The 12,193-nt window shown below is 40.1% G+C and overlaps 1 protein-coding gene and 1 long non-coding RNA gene across 7 annotated transcripts in view; one reads left to right on the forward strand and one right to left on the reverse strand.

Moving 5' to 3' along the window:
• LOC127495151 (NACHT, LRR and PYD domains-containing protein 12-like) overlaps positions 1–12,193 on the reverse strand; it is a 105,442-nt gene that overhangs the window by 47,652 nt on the left and 45,597 nt on the right. For 4 of the 5 annotated variants that reach the window (XR_007925075.1, XR_007925072.1, XR_007925074.1 and 1 more), the window contains 5 exons: positions 8,551–8,664; positions 7,622–7,717; positions 5,612–7,435; positions 3,442–3,612; positions 2,319–2,489 (listed from right to left, as the gene is read on the reverse strand). Coding sequence is in view for 1 of the 5 variants with exons in the window: in XM_051861755.1 (XP_051717715.1) it covers positions 2,319–2,489 (171 nt within the window). In the remaining 4 variants the exon portion in view is untranslated. The remainder of the gene's footprint in view (positions 1–2,318; positions 2,490–3,441; positions 3,613–5,611; positions 7,436–7,621; positions 7,718–8,550; positions 8,665–12,193) is intronic. The other variant, XM_051861755.1, reaches the window with a different exon arrangement.
• Positions 6,215–12,193, forward strand: part of LOC127495220 (uncharacterized) — a 70,419-nt gene continuing 64,440 nt past the window's right edge. For both annotated transcript variants that reach the window (XR_007925087.1, XR_007925086.1), the window contains exon 1: positions 6,215–6,372. This is a non-coding gene — a long non-coding RNA (uncharacterized LOC127495220). The remainder of the gene's footprint in view (positions 6,373–12,193) is intronic.

The following is a 12,193-nucleotide window of genomic DNA, read 5'->3' on the forward strand; positions in this document are numbered from 1 at the left end:
CTCTATACACGTCCTGTTGCTCGTTTGATACCCCTTCCTGCGTTCTCAGAGGAGGATGTACCTGTTAAAGACTCAGCCCCCACAAACTGATTTGGCCTACTAAGGAGCAAATATGCTCAGCATATTTGGGGGCGGCAGTGATAAGGAGTCACAGCCAATAAGCGTGCTTGTTACTGTGTGACATTAGTCAGTGATCGCTCGCTAAAGAGAGAGGAGCATCAAGTGTTCTGAGGCTGAACATTAACGATAAATTTCTATAAAGTGGACATTTATTTTGTGAGTCACTGAAACAATGTAAGTGTGCTTTGCTATACTTTAATGGGAGACTCTTTATTTATGTTTGTAAAGTGACTATGTGATTGTTCTTGCCTATTATGACAATTTATTGTCATTACTGTCTACTGATTGTTATCTTTAATTCTTTGTTAATTTCAGACCCCATCTATACAAATGTCCACAACCTGTGCCTAAATAAGAAATGCCCTGTGGTCTGACTGTGCTGTCAATTGTTGTCAATCCTTAATCACTTATTAAAATCTGGAAACTGAATCCTGCCTCAGGTGTCCTTACCGACACACCAGTGTGAACACAAACCCACCTGGACTAGTGCACATACAGTTCAAATAATCCTTTCCCACATACAGCGTAAGCTTTTTGAATACGAAAGTACGGTTTTGGCAGAACCACTTGGAAGGCGATCTTTTGTTTATAAGGCATATACATTTACATTTTTTTTTTCGAAAATGACCGATCGTTTTGCTAGATAAGACTCTTATTCCTCATCTGGTATTGTTTAAAGCCCTTGAAGCTGCACTGAAACTGTAATTTTGACCTTCAACCGTTTGGAGGCCATTGAAGTCCATTATAAGGAGAATAATCCTGGAATGTTTTCATCAAAAACCTTAATTTCTTTTCGACTGAAGAAAGAAAGACATGAACATCTTGGATGACATGGGGGTGAGTAAATTATCAGGAAAATTTTATATGAAAGTGAACTATTCCTTTAAATTCTCCAAGGATCAGCATTCTCCCCTAAAAGTGATCGGGCAGACCAAACCGTAAGTCGTAGAGACTTGAAACTTTGAGGGCTGGTAGTACTCATACCACCTACAATGTCACCAAGGCTCGCCCCGATCGGCCTGACGGGGCTACAGCAGTCAAAAGTATGAAATGGCTCATAACTCCTGAACCGTTAGGCCGTTGGAATCCTTGGCTCACGGCGGACAAGATGCATCGGATTCACTCAAAATTTTCGGGTATTTTGGTTTTTTTGAAAACCCTACTTTTGTACACTAGGTGGCGCTATAACTTGAAAAAAAAAAAAAAAAAAAAAAACATGAAAACAGCTGTAACTACGCAACCGTTAGTCCAATCGACTTGAAATTTGGCATGCAGTGTCTTGGTCCAAGGGGGCATGATAGCCTATGAGGACATTGGCATATCTCAAAAAACATGGCCGCCATCGGCCAATGAAGTTTCAGCACCTATTAGACAAGGTTAACGGAGGCCGGCCGGAACGAAACTCGGTGGGCATGTTCGACTCATGGTCCTAGAGGTCTGTAAGAATTTTGAAAGAAATCGGCCACTAGTTGGCGCTAACGAGTTTTACGCCTCAGTAATCACGTGGTGTTTCACAGATTCACACAATATGCATATCATTTGATAGATCTCCTCATGCTGAACAACTTTGCCTCAAGAACCAATGCTGTCAATCAAATCGATCATTAATTATTCACAAATAGCTGAAAAATATACTTTTGCGAACTAGCCCTAGGTTTTTTTACCCGATCGGATCTAAACCAGTGCTGGACAATTCTCTGGACTCTCTAGATCAATAATTATCCAAAAAAAGTTGGCTATAACAGGGTCATTTACATAATGGGCATGTCCAAATATAAAAAAGCCTATAAATCATTAATGAAAACTCAGCACATGCAACATATGACTCTAAAGAAGCATGCCAACTTTTATGGAGATCAGACTATAGGTGGCACTATAACTGTTAAAAAAACTTTTAAAAACTTGTGTTTTTAATGGTTTTGGATGAAAATGTATATAACTCTGGGTGTGATCGATTTATTTTCACGGGAGTTATGTCTTTAGACTCCTGAATCCTTGCCAAGTCCAACGATACCAGACTTGCCAGGTTTTCGCTTATGGTTTGTGCCACGTTGTGATTTAGAACTGTTGGATCAGCACTGCTGAGGAGCAGATCATGTGTTCAATCATTTACAGCTCAATCAGCAGCAGAAAGAGACTGAACACTTCAAATATACTTTACATTGTGATTCATGTGTGAGAGTCAAATATGATCTTACCACAGTATCTCCAGTTTACAGTGAGGATCCTGTAGTACATCAGACAGCAGATTCACTGATTTTCCTATTTTATTCCCAGACAGACTCAGTTCTCTCAGGTGTGAGGGGTTTGATCTCAGAGCTGAAGTCAGAGCAGCACAACCTTCATCTGTGATATCACAATATCTCAACCTGTAGAGAACAAAGACACACTCTTCACTCTCTCAGTTCAGATCAGATCAGTTTAGCAGTGAATCCAGTAAGTAACAAAGAAGTTTGTGACAACTAATGTTAACAGACAACCAAGAGTTACCCTCTCCTGCCCCAGCACTCCACAAAAATCACACAGATGTTTGAAACACTCAAAAGTGAGTTTTTATTTGGTAAGTCCAATGTACAAAAAGGGAAGCATCAAAAGGCTTCAGGTGGGGATGAGGCCAAAAGAATAAACAAAGTTCTGGCTTTGAGGGGAACACTTTCTAACCTTTCAATATAAAATTCAAAATGAACAAAGTTCTTACCTTACTCCCTCTCTAGCCAAACACAGGAGAAAAAAAATGGACAAACAAAAAATGGCATCCACCTCCCTACTGCTTCCTAAATAAACTAAAACCAAATAAATTAGAAACAGTTTCAACTTAAAACTCTTTTAGGAATGTCAATAAAGTAAAGAAAATTAATTAGCAACAATTAGCCAAGTCTTCTTAAGTTTACCATAAATTGCACAACAACCAACAAGGAGATATAAAGTCAATTTTAACACACATGCTAATGTCTGGGGCAGGAGAAGACAGTCTTAGCAGCCTGGAAACAAAAGAGCCTCTCCAAACTGAGTTTCCTCTCCAGCTTTATTCACAATCTCTCCCGCCCAGCAACCAATCAGTGGAACCCAGGAATTGATGGCAACTAGTGTCAGCTAATCTCCATTAAACTTTGCATTGAGGAGAGAGAAAAATATTGAATGACCAAAACATTGTACATATAAGACAAATAAAAACAATTACACCCTGGGACGTAACACATGTTACTGAGGAGCAGATCATGTGTTCAATCATTTACAGCTCAATCAGCAGCAGAAAGAGGCTGAACACTTCAAATATACTTTACATTGTGATTCATGTGTGAGAGTCAAATATGATCTTACCGCAGTATCTCCAGTTTACAGTGAGGATCCTGTAGTACATCAGAAAGCACGTTCACTGATTTTCCTATTTTATTCTCAGACAGACTTAGTTCTCTCAGGTGTGAGGGGTTTGATCTCAGAGCTGAAGTCAGAGCAGCACAATCTTCATCTGTAACCCCACAATCCCTCAACCTGAAGAGAGATGAAAATCAAATAGTATAATAGTTAAAGGTGCCCTAGAATTTGAAATTGAATTTACCTTGGCATAGTTGAATAATTAGAGTTCTGTACATGGAAATGACATACAGTGAGTCTCAAACACCATTGTTTCCTCCTTCATATGTAAATCTCGTGCGTGAAAAACACCACGGAAAAACAGGCGAATCTCAACATAACACCGACTGTGACGCAACAGTCGAGATCATTAATATGTACGCCCCCAACATTTGCATATACCAGCCCATGTTCAAGGCAGTATTAACGTCTGGAGCTGCACACAGCCGAATCAGACGTTCTGCAGGTATTGTGACGCATGCAAGCAGTGACAATAGCGAAAATGGCAGATGGATCAATAATAACTGTTCATGATGCATGAAATCATGATATATTTAGTGATATTTGTAAATTGTCTTTCTAAATGTTTCGTTAACGTGTTGCTAATGTACTGTTAAATGTGGTTAAAGTTACCATTGTTTCTTACTGTATTCATGGACACCAGAGCCATGTCGTTATTTTCATTTTTAAATGCTTGCAGTCTCTATAATTTATAAACACATCTTCATTCTTTATAAATCTCTCCAACAGTGTAGCATTAGCCCCGTTAGCCACGGAGCACTATCAAACTCATTCAGAATAGAGTGTAAACATCCACAAATAATTACCATACTTATGTGATCTGATATGCTGCATCACGAACACTTTGTAAAGATCCATTTTGAGAGTTGTATTAGCTGTGTGAACTTATTCTATTGTTTATGCAATGTATTATATAGTTGCAACTCTTGCAAGCTTGGGGGCGGGGAGCACGAGCATTTAAAGGTGTACACGCACTGAATCGGCGCATATTTAATTACATCCTAAAATAGGCAGTTAAAACATGGTATAATAAAAAAATCTATGGGGTATTTTGAGCTGAAACTTAACAGACACATTCTAGGGACACCTTAGACTCATATTACATCTTGTGAAATAGTGTTCTATTCAACAACTTTAAATTCTTAGCAACTTAATTGTTCATCTCACAGTAAAATTTAAATGTTAAGTTTTAGTCAACTTTAAGCTAAAGATCAAGTAAATGTTTAATTGTCCATCTGACAGTAAAATTAAAATGTGAATTTTTAATAAACTTGAAGCCAAAGTTCAGATAATTGTTTAATTGTCCATCTGATGAGTAATATTAAAATGTATGACTCTGCAATGTTAATGTTACAGTTTGAGTTGTGTTTTGTTCTGTTTAGTTGTTCATGTCTAGAGTTTGTTTTTCATTAGTCACATGTTCTCCTTGTTCTCAGTTTCCCGCTACTTGTTTGTTACTATGGTTTCTGATTTGATTAGAGTTTGAGTTCAGCTGTGTTTAGTTAATTAGTCCTGTATGCCTACATTCTCCCCCTGTTGGTCTCTATGGTTACTGATTGAGTTAGTTATGTTCAGGTGTGTCTAGTTAATTAGTTCCTTTGTTTGTTCAGTGTATTTAAGCCCTGTGTGTCTGTTCTTGGTCAGTTCTGTTACGCATACGTCATTGTTCTGTTCCTATACCCTGAGTTTCTGTTTTGGATTCTGTTAGAATAAAAGTACTACTGCATTTAGATCCTGCTTCCTCCTTGTTCGCAACAATATGTTACAGTTAACCACACATCAAATGTTTTAGGAGATTTGAGTTAATTGATAAATGAGCTGTTTCTCCAATTCTGTTTGGTCTTTATTTCTTTTATGTCATTTATTTAAAAACAAAAAATTTAAATATTTAAATGATGTGCAAAAACATTCAACTGGTAAGCCTGAATTATTTATTCATATACAAGTTTTCTGACTTTGTTTGAATGTCTGAAGGAATTTTACATTGTCACGGTTTAGAAAACGCATCAAAATACTGACCACTAAACTCTGGACAACATCTGCAGCACGGAAGATTTATGAACTTTTATTTTTTTAATGTTTTAACAGTGAAGTGATTGTTCTCAGTGATACTTACCGAACAGATCTGGATTCTTTCATCACGGGCAGCAGCTTCTGAAGAACCTTTAGTTTTTCAGTTTTATTGTTTCTTTTAACAAAATTATTAATATCAAACACATCCAGCCTATTTTCTGATGTCAACAGTATAAAAACTACAGCTGACCACTGAGATGAAGAGAGTTTGGCTTCCTTTATTCTTCCAGATGTCAGATACTGTTGTATTTCCTCCACTAGTGAATTATCACCCAGTTCATTCAGACAGTGGAACAGATTGATGGATTTCTCAGGAGAGTCAATGGTCCTGATCTTCATCTTGATGAACTCAATGGTTTCCTCATTGCTGTCTGATCTGCTTCTTGTCTGTTTCATTAGTCCTTGTAGGAGAATCTGATGAGACTCCACTGACAGACCCAGAAGAAACCGCAGGAAAAGATCCAGATGTCCATTTTTACTCTGTAGAGCCTCATTCACAGCTCTCTGATGCAGCTCAGATAACGAAACAGTTTCTGATGAATTTTGTCGAAACCAGTCCTTAACTTTAGATCGCAAACTCTGTTTGAAGATTTGGTCAAACACATTTGTGTTGTTGTTTGTGAAGGAGAGATGCACATATAGAGCTGCTAGATGTTCCTGAATGCTCAGATGAACAAAGCAGAAGACTTTCCCCTGATACAAGCCCAACTCCTCTCTGAAGATCTGAGTGCACAATCCTGAGTACACTGATGCTTCTGTCACATCAATGCCACACTCTCTCAGGTCTTCCTCATAGAAGATCAGGTTTCCTTTCACAAGCTGCTGAAAAGCCACTTTCCCCAGTTTGAGGATCATGTCTTCATCTGTCACGTTCTTCTCATAGTCCTTCTCATGTTTGATGTTGGTCTGAAGGATCAGGAAGTGTGTGTACGTTTGAGTGAGAGTCTTGGGAATCTCTCCACTCTCTACTTCACTCAACATCTTCTCTAGAACAGTGGCTGAGATCCAGCAGAACACTGGGATTTGACACATAATAAAGAGGCTCCTTGATGACTTCAGGTGTGAGATGATCCTGTCGGCCAGAATCTGATCTCTGATTCTCTTCCTGAAGTATTCCTCCTTCTGTGGGTTACTGAATCCTCGTACTTCTGTCACTCGATGGACACACTCAGAGGGGAGGAGATCAACTGCTGCTGGTCTGGAGGTGATCCAGATGAGAGCAGAGGGAAGCAGATTCCCCGCAATGAGGTTCATCAGCAGCACGTCCACTGAGGCTGATTCAGTCACATCACACAACCTCACATCGCTCTGAAAATCCAGAGACAGACGACACTCATCCAGACCATCAAAGATGAACAACACTTTACATTTGTCACTGGATATTTCCATTTCCTTTGTTTCAGGGAAAAAGACATGAAGAAGATCTGAAAGACTGAGTGTTTTGTCCTTCATCAAGTTGAGCTCTCTGAAAGCAAGTGGAAATATGAGCTGGACGTCCTGATTCTCTTTCCCTTCAGCCCAGTCCAGGATGAACTTCTGCACAGAGACTGTTTTTCCAATGCCAGCGACTCCCTTTGTCAGCACAGTTCTGATGGGTTTGTCTTGTCCAGGTAAAGGTCTAAAGATGTCATTGCATTTGATCGGTGTGTCCTCTGTTTCTGCTCTCCTGGACTGTGTCTCAATCTGTCTCACCTCATGCTCATTATTGATTTCTTCACTTTCACTCTCTGTGATGTAGAGCTCTGTGTAGATCTCATTCAGGAGTGTTGGGTTTCCCTGCTTTGATATTCCCTCATACAAACACTCAAAGTTCTTTCTCAGATTTGATCTCAATGTATTGAGGACTTCAGCAGATCTACAGTCATGGCTGTAAGATTAAAATACCAGATTATTATACAACTTAAACAGCCATAAATTACAAAATTGACTATTTGTATTATGAGACACAGAACATCATTAGGTTCTGAAATGTTTCAATTATTAATCATGTGTTTGAGTGATGTGTGATGTGCAGCACCTAAAATTAAACAACAACAAAAGTCCTACATTTTACCTGAAACCAGGATTCATGCTTTCATTAAAGTCTTGTGGTTGAATCACAGGTGTGTACACAGTTTTGTTTTTAACTGGTCTGGATAGAAGATTTGACCTTAAATCAGAATGAAGAGGGTAAAGAATCAGACACACTGATATTGATGTAATTGTGTCTTTAATGAGTAACAGAACAACAGCTTTTACAGTATGTGAATATATTAAAAATACAATATCATTAAAGGGTTATTTCACCCAAAAATGAAATTTCTGTCATGTTGTTCCACACCCGTAAGACCTTCGTTCATCTTCGGAACACAAATTAAGATATTTTTGCCCAGAAAGCTACTAAAGACATATTTAACAGTTCATGTGACTACAGTGGTTCACATGAACCATTAAAATTTTGAAACACTTATGACGTAACGAAGCCTCGTTTACTGAAATCACGTGACTTTGGCAGTTTGATACATGCTCCGAACCACTGATTCAAAAAAAAAGATTTGTAAAGCTTTGAAGCTTCATGAAGCAGTGTTTTGAAATCGGCCATCACTAGATATTGTTGAATAAAGTCGTTATTTTGTTTTTTGGAGCACAAAAAGTATTCTTGTCACTTTATAACATTAAGGTTGAACCACTTCAGCTTTCTGGGCATTTAAAAGTATTATCTTGCTGGCAATGCAGGCCTCACTGAACCATCGGATTCTATCAAAAATATCTTAATTTGTGTTCTGAAGATGAACGAAGGTCTTACAGGTGTGGAACGACATAAGGGTGAGTAATTAATGACAGAATTTTCATTTTTGGGTGAATTAACCCGTTAATAGACTGAAACTTGCAGGATTTGAACATAGAATTTTTTGGTTCAAATACAGATCATTACACTGTTGTATATTAACAATTTCATAAAAATAAAATACTATAAGCATATATTTTATAGAAATAACATACCTGAGACCAGGCCGTTTGTCTTCACTCTTAAACTTTAGTGGCGGATCCATAGACCTGTTACTCTTCATAGACACACAGCTGGACTCTGGGTTTGAGCTTTTCTGCTGGACTGAACTGTAACAGAACAGATTCAGTTTAATCCTTATCATCAGAGCTATTAAGTCTCTTGTGTGGAGTTTACACTGTTAATACATTGTAACGATTAGTCCAAACTGAAGGTGAGATGATGAACCCATGTGCAGTTTAATCTATTAAAGTGAACAAACAAAGCAACCAGTTGACATGAACTTGAACAGACTTGACAATACGACTCACCGACAGCAGGGTTACAATAAACAATACATGACAAAGTAACATGAGGAAGACAATGGCTTTAAATACAAGAACTTAGAGAACACATGACTAAGACAACCAATGGGAAGTGACACAAGGAACAAGGGGACCAATGACAGAACAGAACTGAAAACCACATGACCATAAACAACCAGAACCAATCAGAACATGACACATAGACTAAGGGAGAACATGAGGAGCAAGGGAAGCATGACACAAACAAGCAACATGAACCAAACTACAAAATAAAAGACATGAAATCATAAACATGAACATGGAACATGAAACATGAACATGAAAACAAGAACATCACCCAAAACAAGACATTACAGAATCCCCCCCTCTAAGGGCAGCTCCTGACGCCCAACATTAACCAAAACAAGACATAGTCCTGGAGGAAACTTGGTGGGCCTGGGTCATGGTGCGGTGGCAGGCTGTGGAGAATTGGCGGACCTGGACCATAGAGCAGTGGTGGGCCAAGCTCCGCATCCGCTGGAGCTTGGTACCCATAGTCCCCCCCAAAAAATATTTAGGGGAAACTTGGGCAGACATGACGTGAGAGAGCTCTGGTGTGGCAGCCGTGGCATGACGAGGCTCTGGCGTGGCGTGACGAGGCTTTGGCATGGCAGCCGTGGCGTGACGAGGCTCTGGCGTGGCAGCCGTGGCGTGACGAGGCTCTGGCATGGCAGCCGTGACGTGACGAGGCTCTGGCGTGGCAGCCGTCTCGGCTGAGGGCTCAGGCGTGGCAGCCATCTCTGGACGCTGGTCAGGGGCTGGAATCCCCTCTGGACGCTGGTCAGGGGCTGGAGTCCCCTCTGGACGCTGGTCAGGGGCTGGAGTCCCCTCTGGACGCTGGTCAGGGGCTGGAACCGATGTGTGAGCAGCCCACACACATAAAATAGCCGTGGCCATAATGGTCAGCGCTGCATCCTCTGGAGACTCTGGTATGGCGGCCATCTTGGGACGAGACTCTGATGTGGCGGCCATCTTGGCATGAGACTCTGGAGTGGCGGCCATCTTGGGTCGAGACTCTGGAGTGGCGGCCATCTTGTGAAAAGTCTCTGATGTGGAGGCCATGTTGTGAACAGGACATGGTGTGACAGGCAAGGCGTGAACAGGACATGGCGTGAGCAGGCCCTGGCGTGGCAGGCATGGCGTGAGCAGGCCCTGGCGTGGCAGGCATGGCGTGAGCAGGCCCTGGCGTGGCAGGCATTGCGTGAACAGGTCCTGGCGTGGCAGACGTAACATGAAGAGGCTCAGGCTTGGCATATGGGTACATGATCAATGAAACACAAAAAATCCCTGACATAGTCCTCAATAGCTCTTCCCTCTTGACGAAGATTCAAGGGCTGAGAAACTGCTGGGTCCATATTGTGGGTTGTGTATTCTGTGACGATTAGTCCAAACTGAAGGTGAGATGAACCCAAGTGCAGTTTAATTTATCAAAGTGAACAAACAAAGCAACCAGTTGACATGAACTTGAACAGACTTGACTTGAACAGACTTGACAATAAGACTCACCGACAGCAGGGTTACAATAAACAATACACGACAAAGTAACATGGGGAAGACAATGGCTTTAAATACAAGAACTTAGAGAACACATGACTAAGACAACCAATGGGAAGTGACACAAGGAACAAGAGGACCAATGACAGAACAGAACTGAAAACCACATGACCATAAACAACCAATCAGAACATGACACATAGACTAAGGGAGAACATGAGGAGCAAGGGAAGCATGACACAAACAAGCAACATGAACCAAACTACAAAATAAAAGACATGAAATCATAAACATAAACATGAAAACAAGAACATCACCCAAAACAAGACATTACATACATGTTCATTTTAGTTTTAAAACAAAATAAAAAAGCATACAGAATTACAAACTTATATAGTTACAGTATGTTGTGTAGTTTTACTGGAAAGAAGGAAAAAAATCTCTGATACCATTGTTCTCCATGACATTTCCTGATATCATTGACTGACTGTTTGATAAATGTTGATTCTGTGAGACTTTGTCAGACATGAGGTTCTCTCTCCCCTCCAGACACAGAGCAGGACAACACAAGAACGCCTGGCCAATGAACACACAGACCTCGACAAAAACACGAGACAAGAGCACACAGCGAGTAAATGAACACTCAACCAGTGCACTCACAACAAGAGACAAAACATGGAGCACGAATGTCCGAACCCAACACTGAACCGAAACCGAACTAGACAGAAGTGTCGGGATCTAAACACCATGCTCCACACACAGTGTATTTCACAGACAGAAGACAAATCTGTAACACCCACACAAAGACAAGACGACATGTCAGAGCTCTGCCACCAAAAGAATAAACCAGACCGAAATGACAGAACCCTGACATCTGTGCATGTAATGTTCCCTTGTTATAATCGATGAAATGTGTGGGTATCACTTTTGATAATGTGACTGGGTTTGATTCATGTTTCTTTTTTGTACTTAGTTGAATAATCTGTCAATAAAGACCCAAAGACTAATGTGTTGTATTTCCTTTTAATGTTAGTGTGTCTTAAGGGCCATTCACACCAAGAACGATAACTATAAAGATAACTATAACGATAACTGTATTTGCATCGACACTAACGAACGATAACGGCCTGTTATTCGAAGCTCACACGCTGCGGTTTCAAAGTGTGTATAACATGTTTTTGCTGTTCTTGTTGCATTTACACGGCTTTAACCAGCAAATGTCCTCAGCGTGCTATGTTTGAGTGAATAGCTAGTGTAATCGATCTGATCTAACAGTGAATTTAGCTGACGAAGTCCATATGGTGGAATAAAAACAACACCTAGTCTTTTTCACTGCAACTTCTAGCACTGGATACCTGAGGTCATTTTATGTTACGATGTTTGTTAGCCTGGCATAATGATCTCATCGTTAATACTTCTCATCATTTATTCTGAGGGTATGACCGATTGTTTTCCATATATCCATTTTCTTTAAAGTATCTTTGAAAAGGGATTTTTCTGGTCCTCGACGATTAACTTTTCCGTAATGTCGTCTGCCATTTTAAATGCGTGAGTCCTTAAAGGGAACCCCTGGTATTAAGACTTGCATGGCTTAATATAACGTAAATGATGTCTCTTACTGAAATATGTAGTAGACAACCCATGAAAGATTTATGTTATTTTAAAAATCCACATTGTTTTATACATATTTTAGACAATGGGGGGCACCATTTTGTTTAGGCGCACAGTGCGTTCTACATCGATGACGTCAAATGGTTGCACTCGGAAAGCTGCTGATGCTGCCCTGATGCTATTTTTACAG

The sequence above is a fragment of the Ctenopharyngodon idella genome, chromosome 15 (genome assembly GCF_019924925.1).
Source record: "Ctenopharyngodon idella isolate HZGC_01 chromosome 15, HZGC01, whole genome shotgun sequence".
NCBI lineage: Eukaryota > Metazoa > Chordata > Actinopteri > Cypriniformes > Xenocyprididae > Ctenopharyngodon > Ctenopharyngodon idella.